At 39.5% G+C, this 21,136-nt stretch overlaps 1 protein-coding gene across 2 annotated transcripts in view; it reads right to left on the reverse strand.

The window, feature by feature from the left end:
• MDN1 (midasin AAA ATPase 1) overlaps positions 1-21,136 on the reverse strand; it is a 154,412-nt gene that overhangs the window by 102,540 nt on the left and 30,736 nt on the right. Inside the window, exons 10-20 of one of the 2 annotated variants that reach the window (XM_029224342.1) lie at positions 19,266-19,459; positions 18,051-18,132; positions 15,125-15,220; positions 13,669-13,781; positions 11,554-11,702; positions 10,605-10,665; positions 4,817-5,028; positions 4,137-4,240; positions 2,663-2,807; positions 1,878-1,974; positions 412-525 (exon numbers count right to left, since the gene is read on the reverse strand). In XM_029224342.1, coding sequence (XP_029080175.1) covers positions 412-525; positions 1,878-1,974; positions 2,663-2,807; positions 4,137-4,240; positions 4,817-5,028; positions 10,605-10,665; positions 11,554-11,702; positions 13,669-13,781; positions 15,125-15,220; positions 18,051-18,132; positions 19,266-19,459 — 1,367 coding nt within the window. Of the gene's footprint in view, positions 1-411; positions 526-1,877; positions 1,975-2,662; positions 2,808-4,136; positions 4,241-4,816; positions 5,029-10,604; positions 10,666-11,553; positions 11,703-13,668; positions 13,782-15,124; positions 15,221-17,186; positions 17,274-18,050; positions 18,133-19,265; positions 19,460-21,136 lie in introns of those variants that run through there. The other variant, XM_029224343.1, reaches the window with a different exon arrangement.

The raw sequence follows: 21,136 nt of genomic DNA on the forward strand, positions 1-21,136 counted from the left end.
AAACTGGCCTCAATCAATTATATCAACCTTCCCCCCCTACATTCCACAAAGCTAATATGCAAATTGCAAAAAGTAGGATATCACCAAGGCAGATCAAAATACAAGCCATTTATATATCCTCAAGGGATTCAAACTCTTAGCTGTGAATAAAGAAGTAATTAGGAGAGCATTATCTAATTGTTTACATATTCTCATAGGTATTGACAATACATATTCTCATAAGCTCTCTATGTAGTTTCCTTAGGAAAATCCAAGAGAGTCCATAACGTTCCAACATTAAAGTAAAATCTAAATAATCCTTTCATCAGTCTTCTCTCGTTAGAAGCAAAAAAGAAGAAAACAGTATACGTGCATGAGGTACACATTTTTATGCTCAGAGAAGTTTATAAAGAGAAACCAGAAAGAACCCACGTTATGATTCCTTGCACTGTGCTCCTGTTCACACTCAAGCCTTTCAGATAATCCACAATAAGGATCTGTAAGTCTTCTTTACTTTCCAATTCTTCTACATAAAGTTCTGTGAACCTGTTAAGACAATTATTATTCCATAATAAGGAAGTTATTAGGAAGTTAACTGAGGAAGTTAATACAGCTACTCTGACAGTACAAAAACACAAGACAGAGTTATATAAACTCATTTTACCTGCCTGTAATATGAATTATGAAGGCCTTTCAACTTGAGATACAGATTGATCATAATGAAATAGAAAATAATGTAACCGCTACCAAAAATCTACCATTACTACTTCGAAGAAAGTCAAACAGTCCTTGCAAACACAGTTACAAAAATAAGACTTTATTTATCCTCATTTTCAGGTGTTTTTGATTACAACTATATGTAACAAAAAGTACATGCAACAATAACAAAAAAGCCTCCTCACTATCAAAATTTCATAGTTGTAGCACAGGAAAATACATACTTGTGGTTGAAAAAATTTTCCTAAAAAGCTTTTACTACTTTTATAATGTGGGAGAAGATCTAGTAAAGTTTTAACACTATTTTAAAACTCAGATTCAACAAAAGGTTACCAACAATAAACAAGGTCATTTACCTTTTTTAAAAACATCTTTATTGGAGTATAATTGCTTTACAATGGTGTGTTAGTTTCTGCTTTATAACAAAGTGCATCAGCTATACATATACATATATCCCCATATCCCCTCCCTCTTGCGTCTCCCTCCTACCCTCCCTAACCCACCCCTCTAGGTGGTCACAAAGCACGGAGCTGATCTCCCTGTGCTATGCGGCTGCTTCCCACTAGCTATCTATTTTACATTTGGTAGTGTATATATGTCCATGCCACTCTCTCACTTCTTCCCAGCTTACCCTTCCCCCTCCCCATGTCCTCCAGTCCATTCTCTATGTCTGCGTCTTTCTTCCTGTCCTGCCCTTAGGTTCTTCAAGGTCATTTATCTTTTCCCAAATGATACATACATAAAACATCTTGTTCATGTCAGTCTGTGCTTAATGATGAAAACTGAAACTTAAATGTTCTTTTACACATCATTAGTCTCATTCAAGAAGACTGCCTAAAATGCACTTACGTTGCTACATGATATACTATTATTTCGTTATGTGAAGGTTTTCTAATAGCTAAAAGGCTATCTGAAGGAGGAAAGATTTTTGTTTTCAACAATATCCATGAGCCATTAAATGTCATATGAACAACCCAAAGGAAAACTCCCAGTGTTCTGGAGTTATCCACATTCCTACCACCTATAGAAAGAAGACTGCTACAAGTAAAAAGATTCCTGTATCAGCAATCAATAAATTTCAAGCATTGTTATGAGGGTTGGTTACGTTAATACTACCAATCAATCAATAAAGAGAACTTAATTTTAAAAACAGCTCCAGGAACCAAGCCATGTCCCCTTACCTGTTTCTTATTCCTGGTGGGAGATTTCTTTTGCCCACATCAGTTGCTGGATTCATACACGCAAATAAACGGAAATCCGGATGACGAACCAGTGGTTCTGTTAAAAGAAAACTATAAACTCTCAACAACTTGTAACAATAAGTGATCAGGGGAAGACTAATTCCACTGAACCCCAGGGTGAACCACTATGCCTCAAGGCTCAGCAAGGATGGTACTGGCTGCTCAACCATCCTTGCCTTTTCTCAAACCCCAATGAAATCAGTTTCCAGATCTATGTACACAACTTAATCTTAAACTGCCATCCCACCATCTCTTATGGTGAGGTTGTTCATGCTATTTATGTTTCATCACCTATTCACCAGCACGTAACACTGTCACTGAGTGTGCATGCCTTATTACCCACTACCCAAATGCCTTGACAAATTATCGTATTCTTTTCATTCCCTATATCACCTAACAATAAGACTTTGCAGAAAATTACTATCTACAGAATAAATAAATCACACTGGGAGGGCCTATGTAATCTACCTAACCAAAAGAATACTACTTTTTTAAAAAAACATTTTATTTATTTATTTAGGCTGCCCCGGGTCTTAGTTGTGGCATGCAGACTCTTAGTTGCAGCATGCCGGATCTAGTTCCCCGACCCGGGATCCAACCCAGGCCCCCTGCATTGGGAGTACGGAGTCTTACCCACTGGACCACCAGGGAAGTCCCAAGAGTATTACTTTAAAGAGGCCAAAAGGCCTCGCATCAAGTCAAACCCCAAGGGGATCAAGTGCTACCTGTGTCTCCTCGATCCAGCAACACCAGAGAGCCAGAGGAGCCTTCAAGTAAACCACTCAGACATTCCAGTGTTTCTGGAGCAGCCAGATTAATCTCATCCAACAAGATCCACTCTCCTTTCTTTACAGCCTGAGCTAATGCACCCTAGAAGATGAAGTAAAATGTTAAGGGTCCATTTCAAACACAAACACACTCACCAAGAACAGTTATGTGAGCAGGGTCAGCAGCAGAGGCAAGGGCAAACCGCTCCTACCTGATGAGCTGACACCTTAGTGCCAAATGGCTGGTCAAGTTAACTTTTTTTCAAATATCCAAAAGGGTCAAGGGAATCTCTCTGAGCCTAACGATGAGATGCAATAAACTAGACCATCCCATTATATGGATGCTAAGGCAAATGATAACTTACAATGTATTCAGATGTTTAAAGGTAACCAAATGGTTATTAAAAAGACCCAAAATAAATACAGGGTCAGGCTATGAGTATACCAAGAAAAGATAAATGACTAAATCAAGAGTGTATAGTGGTTGTAATTCAGAGCCTTTCACAGGTGCTGAAGAATATCAAGATGAATCTTTCCTCATCTCTACTGATTTGATCTCAAGTTCTATTTCCAAAAGCAATGAACTGACAAAACATCAGAAACTTAATTGTTTTACTATTATTAAACTGCTTTATGCTTTTGTTTTCATGGTGATCCTAACAAAGAATCTTCTGTAAATAAAACTGAAAAAAATAAAACGGAACAAACATATTAAAATCCAGTGCAATGTCAAGTCATGAAATAGGTATAGACCCTATTTTGAGAGCACTTGACATCTTCATCGGTTATATTAGAAACGATCATATTAAGATTAAGCACTGATGACTAAATTTCCCACAACAATGGATATATGGTTGAGGGGCTTTCTCTCTTACTAAGACATCATCTCAAGTAAGATTCCTACACCTCCCTTAGAGTGTGGTCTGAAGAGTGCCACAGAAACAATTTTCTTTAATAAAAATATAAAAAGCTGAAGTCACAAACATTTAACTAAGTTGATCCTGCAAGGTCACAGGAGAGAAAACAGTAGAACTACCCACGCACTGGAATCAAAAATGTGTCCTAACAGGAATGGACCCAAATCTCTCTCTCTCTCTGTCTCTCTCACTCTGTCTCTGTCTCTGTCTCTGTCTCTCTCTCTCTCTCACACACACACACACACAGAGCTATGAAACAATAAAAAAATTCACTAGTTGTTCTCAACTGCATCTTTAAAAATAGTAATGATGGTGTTCACCAAGACTTTATAATTTCTATAACGGACATTTAAAAAAATCTTCCCCCCAAAGAATTATTTCATTAAGTGTTTACTGTCTTAAACAACAAGCCCTAAAAATGTCAACATGAAGAGAATACAAAACAGTAGCCTCCTTACATTTGCATTTTGCATCAATTCAGCATTCCCTTAACCTAAACAACCCAAGCAAAATACCTCTACAAATGCAAACAATAGGGCATTTTCAGTCATTTTCATCTGTTGTTGGGCATGGTTGAGTCTAAGACCAAATGCTTCCCACTTCTCTTTTAGTAATGATCCTAGAGAAAAATAAAGACAAGAATTTAACATACACTTTGAGTTGTAATATATATAACTTAAAAAACCACACAATTAACATAACACACACAAAAATCACATCTTCGAAGTATAAAAAATTAAGTCCAAACACTTACATAATGCCAACCATGTGCAGCCACTATACTAATCAGTTTGTTTATATGCATACGTATTGGTTAACTCGTTCATCCTCACAAGAACCCTTTGAAGTAGGTACTCTTATTCCCATTTTATAGATGAGGAAGAAGATAACTAAGCCACCAAAAGCCCCACTCGCTGTGGAATCCAGTTTTCTGGAAGTAACCTCTTCTTCTAAGCACATGTGACTTACAACCACTAAGTGGTACTGTACATCAACATCAGCGACCACTTGTTTTGATGGAAATCTTGACTAGAGTCACAGGAGCAGCAATACTTCAAAATTAGTCAGCTCTGCCTAAAGTCCTAGAAAGCTCTAATGTGTATTGCTTCATTCTTCCCCCAAACTCTTCTCCTAATTCTGCTAATTAAATTTCAGCCTCATGCCCTCCCACTGGCAGCCTGGGTCACATTCTTACCAGTCTCACTCTCTTTTCCATCCTTGTTGACAGCCGACTTGTGCACATGTTGCATTAGTCTGAGGAGATTGTGCCACCGTTTCTGCCTGTAACAGGTCTGAATGTGTCCCAAGAATGTAAAGTTTTGCTTCTTGGAAAATGTCTGAGCAAAGAGTTCCTCAAATGCCTCCCGTAAGGGTAGCCAAATAAGCTTATGTTCCACTGGTTTGTAACTGAAACAAAAGGTAAATATGGGATTCGCAAACTTCTAAAGCTAACAGAAGTTGGAAAGTATGCCTTAGAAAACAGGAATAGGTGTAAAATTTCTTCTAATCAAAATCAGAAATAATACCAAAATACTTAACATAAATCTATGTTAAAGTTTTAAATTATAATCTATTTTCTCCACTCCAAGTGTTAGAAGCACCTATACTAAAGGTAAAAACTAGTATTAGATAAACAAACTATGAACAAATTTGAAATTCCAAACTGGGCAGTGAAAAGCATGTCACTGATTTTTTTTTTTAATTAATTAATTTATTTATTTATTTTTGGCTGTGTTGGGTCTTCGTTTCTGTGCGAGGGCTTTCTCCAGTTACGGCGAGCGGGGGCCACTCTTCATCGCGGTGCGCGGGCCTCTCACTGTCACCGCCTCTCCCATTGCGGAGCACAGGCTCCAGACGCGCAGGCTCAGTAGTTGTGGCTCACGGGCCTAGTTGCTCCGCAGCATGTGGGATCTTCCCAGATCAGGGCTCGAACCCATGTCCCTTGCATTGGCAGGCAGATTCCCAACCACTGCGCCACCAGGGAAGCCCCATGTCACTGATTTTACTAACATGTTTAAATAAACATCATGTATATTTGATGATAAACCATACTCTATTAAGATTGACCAAAAGGTTTTTGAAACATTTTAGAAGAAAATTATAATGTCTGAAATTGACTTATTCAAGCATCTTAAGAACTTACTTGAACATCATGCCTTGTCAATGGAGGGTGGGGAGACTACTCCCAAAGAGATTCAAAATTGGGGGAGGGGGACGGTTAAAAAAAATATCTTAAGACATTGCAATGGTTTGTGACCTTCCAAGGCTCAACTTTTTTTATTTCTCAGCATTTACAGTCTCTCCTATTTCTTAGCATTTTATTTTTCTGGTTGGGGAATTAGGGAATTAGTTCATTTAAATTAAGATTTAGTTTAATATTGGGGGGGTTAATAACGTATAGAGTCAAGAAACACTGCTCTAGCTAAATTTAAAAGAAGTGGCCCAAGCAGCAGACTAATCACTCCTGGAAAGTCTCAAGTATACAATTCTCCGTGGCCTAGGACACTAAATACTACTCAAGAATGATGACATAAACTTTGTTTCTAAGAAATATAATTTGAGAACTGAAACAATACCAGAATATGTTTCAGAACAGTCAAGCACAATTGGAGAACTCATGGATAGTATTTACTCACTGGCCTGTGAGAAGGAATAATGAGATGAGTGAAACCCAGTGCCCTGATACTGAGCATCTACATGGAAGATTCTGATTCCAGAGACAGAAAGCATGAAAACTTCACAAACTCAATATCGCTTCCCAGTAAGCACTAACCCATTAATTAGTAAAGAAATTTCTTTACTCCATTTTTTCAGCTGAGATTTACTGAGCACCTGCTAGAGTTCAGCACTGAGTAAATGATATCCACCATGTCCTGCCCCTCTGCAGCTTACAATCTAACCAAAGAGACAATAGGGGAATACACCTACTAGTAAAAAATATCAAGTAGCAAGTGCTATGACTGGATAAAGTGAAAGGAGAGTGGCTTAAAGAACTGGTACTTTGACTATGACAGTCAGAAGAGGCTGTGTCAAAGACGGGAATTGGAAGGAAATCAAACAAGGAAGGGTTAGGCTAAGCAAGTATCCCTGGGCAGCAGGGGAGCCACAGAGGAAATATCAACACAGAGCAGAGCTAAAGGAAGGAGACAGAGACGTGCCGGAGCCAGGTGATGAAGGGTTTGGAGTACATTCCACATGGACAGAGAAGTCAGTGGAAGGATCTGAGGAAGAGAGTGATGAGATCTGATCACACTGTAAAACGATCATTGTAAATACTAAATGGAAGAGAGACTGTGGGGAGGGTAAGAGTAGAAGCAAAGATGAGAGCCCTGCGCTGGACCAGGCAGAGGACGATGAACCACAATGACAACAGAAGTGGTAAGAAATTAAACACACATGTTATTTAAATAAAAGAGCTAGTCTTAAAGATGTCAGGATAGATGGATCCAAAGCTAACTGAGGCAGCAGAGTAATGACTAAGAACGGAGATGATCAAGACAGACTGCCTGGGTTCAAGTCATGGACTAGCCATTACCTTGAACAAGGCACTTAATGCCTGTGAGCCTCAGGTCCCCTAAGTGTAAAGGGGGATAATCAACAGGTTAAGAATGCTAAGTGACTGAACACAGATGAAGACTCAAAATAGTAGCTGGCACAGGAGTGCCGTTTAAGAGTTACCTGTGACAACTATTACCACTAGTAATTGGATCAGTGAATTGAATTCATGAAAGAAATGGCTTTATATTTCAAATTAGACTGAGCTCCTTAAGAAAAAATTTTGTACATTTAAAGCTGAAAGCATACTGGCTGGAACGGTTAAGTCGTCATATGTTTCAAGTGATGAATAAATGAACAAACATACATACACCTTTCCGAAAAGAAAAATAAATAAATAGAAATAAACTGTAACACAAATACTCAACGGAAACTAACCTGCCACAGGGAGAACTGATGAAATCAAACTACGAACCATTAGAGACCAGGGTTTCCATTATGTCTTTTGCAGAGAAAATATGCCTCAGGAGCAACCTAAAGGCCAAGAGGGGAGGGAGGTCTAGAACACCTGGCCCTCATGGAGAGTCACTCAGGGTCCACCTGTTACATACACAATACATGGAGACCACATACAAGGGTTCACTAGAAAATGGCTATAACAAAAGAAAATGATTCTCCAAAATTATCATACATGAAAGAACATGAAGTGTAAAAGAGAGACAAAACAGTGCATGCTGAGTAACTGAAAAGGTAAACGGTTCACTTCATTTGGGGTCAGGATTCTGAGTTTGAAAGCATGCACTTCTGCCCTGCAATCTCCTGCGGTTTCCTTTATGGATGTTTCCATGGGTGGCTTAGAGGAGGACACAGGTTAGCCGTTTTATTTCTATTTCTATGAGACCTTTAATTTTCCTCCCATTTGTTCTTCCCTTCATCGTTAACTTCTCCAAGGATACCTCCCCCTTCTCTATTTATCTGTTTCTCCCTCAGAGGCTACCCCTCCCAACCCCATTCCCTATAGTCAGGGATGTGAACCTGTGTTCTGTGTTTTGCCATTTAATAGTAGACTTTCCTTTTCTGGAATGATTTTTACCTGCTTCATCTAAGTCCTCTGTATCTTCTACTCTTTTCTACAGAGTCTCATAAGCTCTCTCTACCTCAACTCCGTCAGAATTTGGTTTACTTCTCTACTCACAGGTTATCTGAAGGTCTATGTGCTGTCTATCAGAAACCTACTTTAAATAGAATGACAAAATTGAGTTAAAAGTTAAATGAGGGAAAAAGATATACCACACTAACACTAATCAAAATTAAGCGGGGGGCTTCCCTGGTGGCGCAGTGGTTCAGAGTCCGCCTGCCGATGCAGGGGACACGGATTCGTGCCCCGGTCCGGGAAGATCCCACATGCCGCGGAGCGGCTGGGCCCATGAGCCATGGCTGCTGAGCCTGCGTGTCTGGATCCTGTGCTCTGCAACGGGAGAGGCCACAACAGTGAGAGGCCCGCGTACCACAAAAAAAAAAAAAAAAAAAAAATTAAGGGGGTATGTATGCAAACAAAGATCAGAAGGCAATCTGCAGTAATGCAATTTAAGAGCCTAATGGCCTTGAAGGCTTTACTTTTATAACATATATTTATCCTTAATTATAACTTTTTAAAAAACCAATCTAAAGGATCCAGATTTGCAAACCAGACTAATTAGGACTACAAATTTCTTTTATTATATTTTAACCATAGTATTTGATAAATGCAAAATATGTTTAATGTAAGTTACAAAACACAGAACTAGTTTCATAGATGAAACTAACCACACACTGCCAAAATAGAAATATTAGCCCTTCTTTATCCCACCTCCCTACCTGCTGCTTTGTTTTCTACTCCCTTGCCTTTATTTATTTTTCCTTTTTTCTTTTTTCCCTTGTCTTTTTAAAATCATTTTTGGTCTTCCAATTGTATACACAAGGGTTCTTAAGCAAAGGAGTCATTCATACATCGATAATATATATTAGAAGATGTGATTTACACACCACTTGCCAATAATACAAAAGAACAGAAAACAAGGCATACTTCCAACTATACGAAAATTGAAACATGTAAGTTTTCTTTTGATAACTAATGCTAACCTACTAACAAGGACAAATGGATATGTATTTTTTTCACCAAGTTGCACCAAAATAAAATTCCAGTTAACAAATTCTGATTTCAACCTTTTGTATTATTAATTGTATCAAGGCACAATGTGTACTCACTACATTTAAAACTACTTGCAACGGCTGACATAACACTACAAATTCTTAGAAGAGACAGATCCAGTGCATGTTCAATTAGTATAAGATTAACGCCATTTGTGTTAGGAATACATAACAGTAGGGTATTATTAAAGACATAGATAGATACAGAATAGAGAGAAATACACAGTAGTATAGACATGCCTAGTTAAGTAACAAATTCCATATATTAATAAGAACACATTGCAAGTACCACAGTGAGGGAACGGGGAGATTAAGTGTCAATTAACTGAACAGAAGTAAAACGAAAACAAGGTACAAAGACCACTGGGGAAAAATAAAGTCAAAGTAGAATTAGAGTAAGAGAGGTAAGCCTCAGCTAACGGATTCAAAGACAGAATATAAATTTAAAATACGTCATTAGTGGCATGTGTAGAGCAGAATAGAAGTAATAGGTCGGGATGGTAAGAAAATGAGAAGCACCAAAGGAAGCAGGATTCCAAAGTAGCACTCCATCCAGAGCAGGAAGGGATATAAGACAAGGAAAGAGTGATAGTAAAAATAACGCTACAGCATAATGTGGTCCTCAAAAAAGAGTAAATAGCGAGCTTTCTTGCAGATATCACAAAGAGCAAAAAGGACAATAAATTCTATTATCTTATGCCTTTAAGAGTCTGTGTAAGCAACTGCTTAGAGTTAATGGGACAGACCCTATTAGGGTTCAACATAAGGTATGCCAATAGCAGCCATCGCTTTTACAGCCTTCAGCACAGACTAAAACTGTTCATGAAACTAACATATTCAAAACCACAAATAAGGAAGAAGGGCATTTTACTGACCACAGTGGAGCGCCATGAGCCGTCCCATTTAACAAAGTGGAGGCTACTTAATGTTTCAAAGATAATCAAACTGCAGGAGAGCCTAGCTTGAAGGCAGTGTGAGCCTAGAACACAGGCTTCAGATAAATGACCGCACACACAAACATTACTTGATTACATACTTACCTTTTTGTTTTCCTCCCCCTCCCAGCAGGATCCTTGAGAGCAAGAACCTCAAGTGTTCTTTAAAATGAAAAGAAACATCTATACACTCAAGAGCTCCTTAATAAATTCTAATAAATAATACCCTGCTGGGGTGGGCGTAGGGGGGCAATTCTCTGAACATTTTTCCAAGGCTAGTTTTGAGCTTTACAGAGAAAAAGTATTTCTTACCTCAAATAGTGAACACAAAATAACAAGAAAAAGATTTAAAATCACACTTACCCTCCCAGCAAATCTGCAGTGTCACTTTGCTGATTCATATTGACAACCCTCAAACGGTGGCCTTTAATAAAGAAAGGGCAAAAGGGTTACCCTGTATGTAAAGACTGACAATATCCAGTGTGATCCTTAAGGATGTGTGGACAAGGGCACAGGGCAAATCTTTAAATGTGCATTTCCTCTGACCCCCTCATTTTACTTTCAGGAATCTTGACTATTCAAAATTTTCACCTAACCCAGAGATATCTAAAAGAAGATTCACTGCTCTAGCATCAGGTAACTGAAAACAACAAAAAAACCCTTCAGTAAGTCAATGTCTGTCTATGAATTAGAACTAAATAAATATCCAGTGTGAAATATTATTTAGCCATCAGAATAGGAATGAGGCAGTTCTGTTTTTAAAGATGTCCAATTTGCTTATTAACTAAATGTAATACACAGAGAATGATCCCGTTTGTTTCAAAACAAAACCAAATCTGTATGTATTTGTAGACCACAGATTAGAACTGAAAAAAGTTAATACCCATCTGTTAATAGTGGTTATTTCCAGGGGAAAAGAATACATTATTTCCAAGGTAAAAATTTCCAGTGCTTATCTCCAGGGGAAGTGGAGTGGTGGCACTTCTTAAATTCCAATATTCTTTGGACTTTTTATTTTTTAAAAAGGCAGTCAGGGGACTTCTCTGGTGATCCAGTGGCTAAGGATCCGCACTTCCAATGCAGGGGGCCCGGGTTCGATCCCTGGTCAGGGAACTAGATCCCACACACTGCAACTAAGAGTTCGCATGCCGCAACTACAGATCCCACATGCCACAACTAAAAAGATCCCACATGCCGCAACTAAGACCTGGCGTAGCCAAATAAATAAATAAATATTTTTTAAAAAATAAAAAGGCAGTCAGTGTCAAATGTTTGCTGTCTGGGGGAAGAGTGCTTCCCCTCTAGGAGTTACCTGTAATATGAGCCAAGTACTGGACAGTGGAGGTTTTGCCGGTTCCGGTCTCTCCCACCAGCAACACAGGCTCCCCTTTGCTAACACACACCGCGAGCTGTTCAATAAGAACAGAGGATGGCCTCGTAGCAGCAAAGGTGTGCTTCTCCCTGGGGAGGGGAAAGTATGTAAGCAGTTGGAGGAACAGGCTGCAAGCTTCTCTTTGTGTTATTTTGAGGAATCATATTTCCCACATTCAACAAACAAGAAGGAGACAACTCAGCGTGACGGTCTTCATGTTGTAACACAGGGGTCCCCAACCCCTGGGCCATGGACTGGTACCTGTCCATGGCCTGTTAGGAACCGGGCCGCACAGCAGGAGGTGAATGGCGGGCGAGCAAAGCTTTATTTGTATTTACAGCTGCTCCCCGTCGCTCGCATTACCGCCTGGGCTCCGCTGCGGCAGCAGCGGCATTAGATTCTCATAGGAGTGCGGTGAACCCTACTGTAAACTGCATGCAACGTATCTAGGCTGCACACTCTTTATAAGAATCTAATACCTGATGATCTGAGGTGGAGCTGAGGCGGTGATGCTAGTGCTGGCGAGCGGCTGCAAATACAGATTATCATCAGCAGAGAGGTTTGACTGCACTGAGACCATAATAAATCGACTGCTTGCAGACTCATATCAAAACCCTATCAGTGAGTGGGAAGTGACAATTAAACTGCACCTTGCGGACTAGACTGGACATAAGCAACACACTTCGGGTGTCACTGTCTCCCATCGCCCCCAGATGGCACCATCTAGTTGCAGGAAAACAAGGTCAGGGCTCCCACTGATTCTGCATTATGGTGAATTGTATTAATTATTTCATTATATATTACAATGTAATAATAACAGAAATAAAGTACACAATAAATGTAATGTGCTTGAATCATCCCGAAACTACCCCCGACCAACCCCATCTGTGGAAAAATTGTCTTCCCCGAAACCAGTCCCTGGTGCCAAAAAGGTTGGGGACCGCTGCTATAACAGATGTCCTTACAACATATGAACTGCAGAATTCATTCATTCTACATACGTGGAGCATTTACATAACTGCTACTTCACTAGGCTCTGGAAATTCAAAACACCAATAAGATAAAACATCTGTACTACCTATGTCACCTTGCACAAACTACTTAACCTCTCTTAGCCTCGGTTTCCTAACTTGTAAAATCTGGATAACAACAGTTACTAGCTGTAGAGGGTTGAATTATGTTCCCCCAAAATTCATGTCTACTGAGAACCTGTGAATGTGACTTTATTTGGAAAAAAGCTCTTTACAGGTATAATAAGATTAAAATCGTATCATACTGGATTTAAGGGTCAACCTTAAATCCAATGGCTGGTGTCCTTATAAAGAAAGAGAAATTTAGAGACACAAAGAAACACACACAGGGAAGAAGACCATATGACAATGGCATCAGAGATTGGACTGATGCAGCTACAAGGCACGGAACACCAAAGATTGCTGGGAGCCAGCAGAAGCCAGGAAGAGGCAAGAGTCTTCAGAGGTAGTGTGGCCCCGCCAATACCTTGGTTTCAGCCTTCCAGCCTTCAGAACTGAGAATAAATGCCTGCTGTTTTAGGCCATCAAGTTTATGGTAATTTGTTAGGAGAGCCCTAAGGACACTAACACACACATTAATTCACAGGCTTACTATAACCACTACATGAGAAAACATGCAAAAAGGTACTCAGCGCAACGTCAGGCATATAGCAAATATTTAATAACTTTAATAAATCTCAGAAACGTATACAACTCCAGCCCTCAAGGGATTAACAGACTAATGTTAGGACCAAGCCTGACCTCCAGGTGATGCTTACTTCACTAAATACACTACAATGAAAAAAATCAAAGATATACCTTTGCTAGTCCCAAGTCTCTAATGACCCTCATCACCTCCTCCACCTATTAACATCTAGTTTCACAGAACACATTTTGGGAAATCACTGCTCCTTACTGTCTAGTACACTGAAGAAATCACAGTTCTGGCATGTTTTACTCAAAAATAAGGGGCTGGAGCAGACATTCCTTCTATCAATTTCCCAACGACCCCACAGTGCTCAGATCAGTTTGGAACCCTGTTTACCTCTGTATGTGGACAGTCTCACTTTGTTTCCGTAGAAGCCGCACTCGACCCACTTGCACATCTAGCTCATTGATCGCAATTTCTGGTTTATAAAGTTGACAGAAGAATTCAGCCTATGGGAGGGGAAAGATTTTATCTGAGTAAAGTTCTGCATGCTCTTCAAATACTTCTCATCCGTGAGGCTTACTGTGCTCCTCTAACATGCCCTCTACTAAGAGGCATTTTCGGGCTTCCAAGATAGGTAAGTTAGCTTTTAATTATATATTTTTTAATTCTCCAAGTTTCTCATATGTTTTTAAAAACAGTTATCATGAATGTTTCCCTGTAATAGTACTTTTTATTCATTCAAATGAGCCTCTATCTACCTATATGAAGTGAATACAGTGAACAGAAAGTTTTACTCCTAAAAGATATGAACAAAACCAAAGTAATTTTTCTTCCTCTATGCTTTCCTCTGCTTTAAATTTCTAACATAATGCAGGAAACAGTCACTTGAATAAACCATGATACATCTGACGACAGCCAAAGCAGAAAGAGAAGCTGTGACAGAGGCTCAGGACACGTACCCATCAGGCTTATCCTCATCGCTAACCCAAAGAACCAAGATTTTGCTCAGGGTTTGGGGTTAGGAGTAAAAGGGGCAAATTGCCCAGGGAAGGTAAACCCCTCTTCAACCAAAGGGGCTGAATATTGATCAACCTAAGCCAATCATGGTAGTCTCATTTCTCTTGTCTACTATAATTAACATACTTATTACTTCAGCCCCTTTTAGTAGGTGCTCTGTTACCTGCAGCCAAAACCATCCCGATAGTTTCCCGATAGCCTAAGGAACACCTCTAACCATCTCGGTTCCTGACTAAGGCTTTTTTGAGTCATCAGTCATTTGGGAATGCCAAATATCTGCCTCAAGATGAGCCCCAGACATTTCTCCAGCTACCAACACCATTGCTGAAAGGCTCTCTCCTCCAGAAGTACATATTTTGATATAAAACAGGAAAGGCAAATATTAACAGTATCAGCAGTGAACCTAAGTAGTGGGTATACAGGTGTTCAACTTTTCAACTTTTTTGATGTTTGAATATATTAACTATAAAAAGTTGGAAAGTTGGAAAAAATCTAATTGTGCACAGAGCTACAGACAAAGGTGTTACTAAGACATGGTTCCAGTCCTGAAACCACAACCTACAGAATAACATGCTCCTTAAGCCCTGGAGCAAAAGGCGTGCGTGTGAAAAAGGATGCAAGGCAGCTCACTCTAAGAACGTGGAACACAGGGAGAACTATTTATCCAGGAGACAGTGAGTTTTATGCCCATGAGAGGCAGCAATGAAAGTACCAACTCTGACAGAGGAGGCTGTTATTTGCAAAAGCTGTTCCAGGTAAGGACCAGAGATCAGCAATTAAGCTAAATATCCCAGCTTCCTTTCAAGAGGGAAGTGAAAATAGTATTACATACCTTTTTCTTGGAAATGTTCAATTTGCTTCCAATGACTTCTGCCATTTTCAGTTTGCTTGTCTGCTTAGAGAGCATTGCTGTGAAACAGTCCAGAGCCTATTAAAATAACCAAGGTAAATGCCAACTGATTTTTAAAATAATACGTTAATAACAGAGCATCACTATCCAGGCCACAGAAGGGAGGAACATAAAATCCAGCAGAACTTTTCTGCAAGTAAGACTAAGGAGAATACAAATAAAGTACCAACCCTAGACTCAAAGGACCTTACCATAACAGAGACAGGACACCAAAAAATGTGAAGGCTTTACTATCAAAATACCAGTTAATTAGGAAAACACACACAAACGCCTCAGTTTGCAAATCCAAAATTCAGGTAATAATAGCAATTAGCATTAATCCTTGGGTATATGGTTCCGTGGGGGGAAACGACTTCCAGACAGTGGAGGTAACACCAAAAGATTACTTTCTAGATGTAAAGGGAGACTCCTGGTGTGCAATAAAGGGATTACACTGTCATTACCCTAACCCAGTACTTAATCTTAGCAACGACTGATAGGCCAACAAGATACATGTCTTCTGCTATAATGAAATATAAAATACGTATCACCACCAAATGGATTCTACCCCTACAAAAGCTGAATTTGAATACATCAAGCATTTTGTTAAACTTCTACTTACAAGAAAGACAGATAAAATGACAAGGGAAAGGACACGAGTATGGCAAAACAAAGAATATATCTGGTTCTGCTGCCACCAAGTGTAATATATCAATAAACTTCATGCAAGCATTTAAAAAAGAATGTATCTAGTTTTGTCCCTAATTCCTTACACAGAGCGTCAAAACTTCTTGGAATTACCAGGAGTAAGGAGTGTCTTTTGTTATTTACTGGAGCCCTTATGGACCTTAGCAGGTTTATTATGCTAAGCAAGGTAACTCTTGATGGGCCCTTAGATAGTTTCTGGCCAGGCCAGAAAGACCAAGGGTTGAAACTTCCAGCTCCATCTCCAACCTCTGGAGGAGGGGAGGGGATGGAGATAGAGTTCAATCGAATAGCCAATGTCAGAATAAGACCCCAATAAAACAATGGACATCCAAAGCTTAGAGAGCTTCTGGATGGTGACAAAGTGATGTGCCAGGAAGGTGGCACACCCTGACTCTACAGGAGTGCCTGTGCTCAGACTCCTGAAACCTTGCCCTATGTGTCTCTTCCATTTGACTGTTCTTGAGTTATATTTTTTATAATAAAACTATGACCTGTATGGTGAGTGCAGAGCTTCCAATGAGTTCTGTGAGGTGATTACTGTACCTGAGGAGGTTGTGGGAACCCCTGAATTTACAGCTGATAGGTCCTAAGTGTGGGTGGGCATCTGAGACTTGCGGCTAGAGTCTAAAGTGGGGCAGCCTTGCGGAGGACTGAGCCCCTGAACCTGTGGGGTCTACACTAACTCCAGGTAGTCAGTATCAAAACTGAACTGAATTGCAGGACACCAGTTGGTGTCAAAGCAGTGAAGAAGCAACCAGATAAAGCCAGAAGGTGAAACATTCTGTAAAACAATTGGCCTGATCTCTTCAAGGGTATGTGTGGGGTGGGGGGGGGGAAGGTTCTGTTCTGATACAGTAAAAAAGTTCTTAATCCCATTCGCATAGAAAAGGATGTGGAAGGAGATACATCAGGGTATTAACAGTACTGGGGGGGCTTCCCTGGTGGCGCAGTGGTTGAGAATCAACCTGCCAGTGCAGGGGACACGTGATCGATTCCTGGTCTGGGAAGATCCCACATGCCGCGAAGCAACTAAGCCCATGCGCCACGACTACTGAGCCTGCGTTCCAGAGCCCACGAGCCACAACTCCTGAAGCCCGGGCGCCTAGAGCCCATGCTCTGCAACAAGAGGAGCCACCGCAATGAGAAGCCCGTGCACCGCAATGAAGAGTAGCCCCTGCTCGCCACAACTAGAGAAAGCCCGCGCACAGCAACAAAGACCCAATGCAGCCAAAAATAAATAAATAAAATAAAATTTTAAAAATTAAATAAAATCAAGAAAAGTACAAAACAAGGTTACCTGTGAGAAAGATGAGAAATGCAGGAGAATGGAAAGGAAATTTCAATGGAGAGAAGACGATTAAAGGACTGGCACACAGCACTTCAGAGTTCAGCCGGCTTAAGTGTGTGCTCCAAATGTGGGTTCCTTCTCCTCAAAGTAAGTTAACCAAACACAGAGAGAAACTGCTAACCAAAATGGGTCACTATTCTCTCCTCAGTCCTAGCTGACAGAAACCAGAACACTTTATAGTCAAAATGGGTTAATGTTTTAACAGCCCAGAGATCTTCAGGCAGCATCCCTTTATTCTTAAGCAGGTGGGAATAAATCTCTCTCTGTTCTACTGAATGTGGCAGAGCTACAATTCAATAGAGCTTCCCTCCCACGCAACACATTTTGTCCCCACGTCCAGCACACAAGGATGTACTTTACAAACCCCACATTAATTTCTCTGGACTAAAGTTAAAAAGGCCCTACTGAGGCTAGTGGTGGGATAAGACAAATATAAATCTATCAAACAGACTAAGAAATTATATACAGAAATAAATACTAAAGATCTTAGAAACACTTTCTATTTTATAATAGTATTATCACCCGGGAGACTTTCTTTTCATTTAAGCTTTAATTTCAGTACTGTATCTGTTTTACTCTAATTCAAACTATACTTATTTGAAATTAGTAGTAACCTGTTTCAAAAACCACAAAACATTTATTAGGCCCAACTAGTTTTAAGGCAACATTAGTTCAGTTTTAACTAGCTAAGGATAATAAACGGTACCTACACAAAAGAAAAACTTTTTGATAGCAGTCAAGACACAGAAAATAACAGTAGAAATCAACAGCCTTAAAGAGCACAGAGAAACAAGCAGGAAGACTGTATCTTACCTCTTGAAAAATATTTAATGATGCTGATGAAGACAGACTGTCAAAGCTGTGGGCAATCCTATTACACCAATTCAGTAGGTCCCTTTAAAAAAAAAGGGGGGGGCGGGGGGCAGAGCTTACTTAGGTCTGGGAACACTTGACAACAAAGACTCTCCTTTTCTTCTGGCAACTGAAGATAAACAGTGTCAGGAAAAAGAATGAGTGGTCCCAGTCCCTCTCCTACTAGGAAGTGACCTAGAACTCACTTCTCCCCATCCATGCCAGACAAGGTAGCAGGAGACAGGGAGCAATTAATTCTCAGAGCAAACTGAGGGGAGTTGCCCACACCTAATTCTCATTTCTCAAAGGGCAAGTCAACCACTGAGAACGAAGCGCAAAGGCATGGATGGAACTCACTATACAGAGCAAAACCCAACAGTCTTTTATTTAAGACCCCAAGCGTCACAAAAGGACATCCAGTGAAAGAGCTATGTCAGTAACTATTCCCAACTTTGGCTTTTAAAGTTATTTGCTAAACTTCCAGTTATAAGTAAGTCCTAAGGATATAACATACAACATAAGTACAATTAACGCTGCTATATGCTATATATAAAAAGTTGTTAAGAGTTCTCATCATGAGAAAAAAATTTTTTTCTTTTACTGTTTCTTTAATTTTGTACCTATGAGATGACAGATGTTCACTGAACTTATTGCAGTGATCATTTCATGATGTATGTAATCGTTATGCTGTATGCCATAAACTTATACAGTGCTCTGTGTCAATTACATCTCAATAAAACTGGAAGAAAAAAGTTATTTGTTAAAGTTAACATAATGTTACCTTCATAAGCCTTCCCATTCAGTAACTATAGATCTCAAAAAGGGACTGAACACTATGAAGCAGCCCAAACGTCTAATTTCAAAACCTGACTTCTTGTAACCACTCAGTTCTAGCTGCTAAGAACTTCTGAGGGAAGCAGTTTTTAAAATACCAACTGAAAAGCGTTTAGCCCAGGGCTTCCCTGGTGGCGCAGTGGTTGAGAGTCCGCCTGCCGATGCAGGGGACACGGGTTCGTGCCCCGGTCCGGGAAGATCCCACATGCCGCAGAGCGGCTGGGCCCGTGAGCCGTGGCCGCTGAGCCTGCGCGTCCGGAGCCTGTGCTCCACAACCGGAGAGGCCACAGCACTGAGAGGCCTACATTCCACATAAAAAAAAAAAAGTGTTTAGCCCAGTACCTGAGAGACAATTCTCTCCCCTCAAGGCTTAGTCTTTTGTGTTCCCATCTGGCTTCTGAAACTTCCTCGGGTGCCTGTTCCCCTCCAACAGAACTATCACTCAGAGGGTGATGTTTCTCTCCAGTAAGCTGGATGTAAATGTCAAGCAGGTGATCGGCTGCTACCGATAAGCTGGGATATCTATTTCGAAGAACCTGACAGAGAGAGAAAAAAAAAGGAAAGAAAATTTAGCAGCAGACAGAGTGATTTTTAAAAGCACACATAAACTGCTGCTGCCACTAGTCAACCAAAAATGAATTTTTCTAAGAAATCTGTCATCTTAACCAAGTATAACAACTTCCACCCTCACCCATACCTCCCACCCCTCAAAGACCATGACTTTTTCCTGCCCAGAACTCAGTTATCTGGCAATCTCACCACCTATCACACAGCTTAGGGTATAGAAGCTAGATGGGAAAAGGGTCTCAAGCAACATAGGCATCCAAGTCCCAGGCACTTACTCATTGAAGTATCCTTCAAGTAATATGTACTCTAATTTTTTAAACACAATTCTCATTAAGTCATTTCTCAGACAAAAGCAAATAAGAAGCAGTTAATGGGAAAAGGAAAGTTTTTTAAAGCAAATCACAGTAAAAGGAGCTAGTGTGAAGTCCCGATAAAAAGTAGTTTTTATCAGACAACAGAATTTAACAAGCAAAAGATCTAGCCCAATTCACTTTGATAACTATTAAGAGTTCTGTGCAGTATAATACTTGGTGCCCACAATATTGGTTCAACGCTTTTATTATATGGATTTGCTAAGTCAAGTCTACTTGAGAAGGAAGAAAAATATCATGTATATATTAGGAATATTACACCCTAATACATTTAAATTGAGAAGTATATCACGATTCCAATTTATATATGAAATATCAACATATTTTGTATATATTAAAGTTGTACGGTCCACTAAAATCTTTTAACGGTGTCATCAAGTGGTAGATCTCATAGATTTTTATTTCTTCATACTTTTTTTTTTAACTGGAGGATTTTACAACAAATATTATTGAAAACATATTTCAGATGTATTGAAAATTAAGGACAGAAAACGAGAATAATAAAATCAACAAATTCAATTTAATAGATACACGTGGATATTTCAAATACAGAATATACATTTTTTGTGTATGAAGGGAACATTTTCAAAATTGCCCATATATTTGTGGATCCTGGCTACCATAAACAAAATATACTTATTTCCATCACCCCTAAAACAAAAAGTTCCCTTTTGTCATCACTCCCTTCCTCCACATCCCCATCCCTGGAATCCTGCACCTGATTCAGATCTCTATACAGTTTTGCTTTCAAATCTATCATATACACAGAATCATACGGGATGTAGTGTATAGTTCGGTTTCTCTTACCCAGCATAACGTTTTTGAAATTCGTCCAGACGTTACTGTATGTATCAGTAGTTCATTCTATTTTATTGCTGAGTAGTAATTCCAACATATGAGCATGTATATTTATGATTAAGGTGGAAAAAAAAGCTGTTTTTACTTGAAAAAAATGTGTTAGGTTTAACACTTTAGTAAGGGCTCAGTTATTTGGAAAAAAAGTTCTGAATAGAGATTTATATGTACCAACCAATTAGTCATTTTCTACCTTAGTCAAAAAACATCTTTTGTTATTAACATGAATGTCAAAATTTAAACACAATATCACATAATAAACTAATCTAACATGATATGGTTATCAATTTGATATGTATTTTGGAGATTCATTCCTTTAATAAGCATTTATTAAGTACCTACTTTGTAGCAGGCACTATTCCAGGGACAGAGAAACAAAACAAAATAAGGAATGGAACCCGTCCTCGAGAAAATCCCCCT

This window comes from Monodon monoceros, unplaced genomic scaffold (genome assembly GCF_005190385.1).
Source record: "Monodon monoceros isolate NGI ecotype Baffin Bay Population unplaced genomic scaffold, NGI_Narwhal_1 Super_Scaffold_15, whole genome shotgun sequence".
NCBI lineage: Eukaryota > Metazoa > Chordata > Mammalia > Artiodactyla > Monodontidae > Monodon > Monodon monoceros.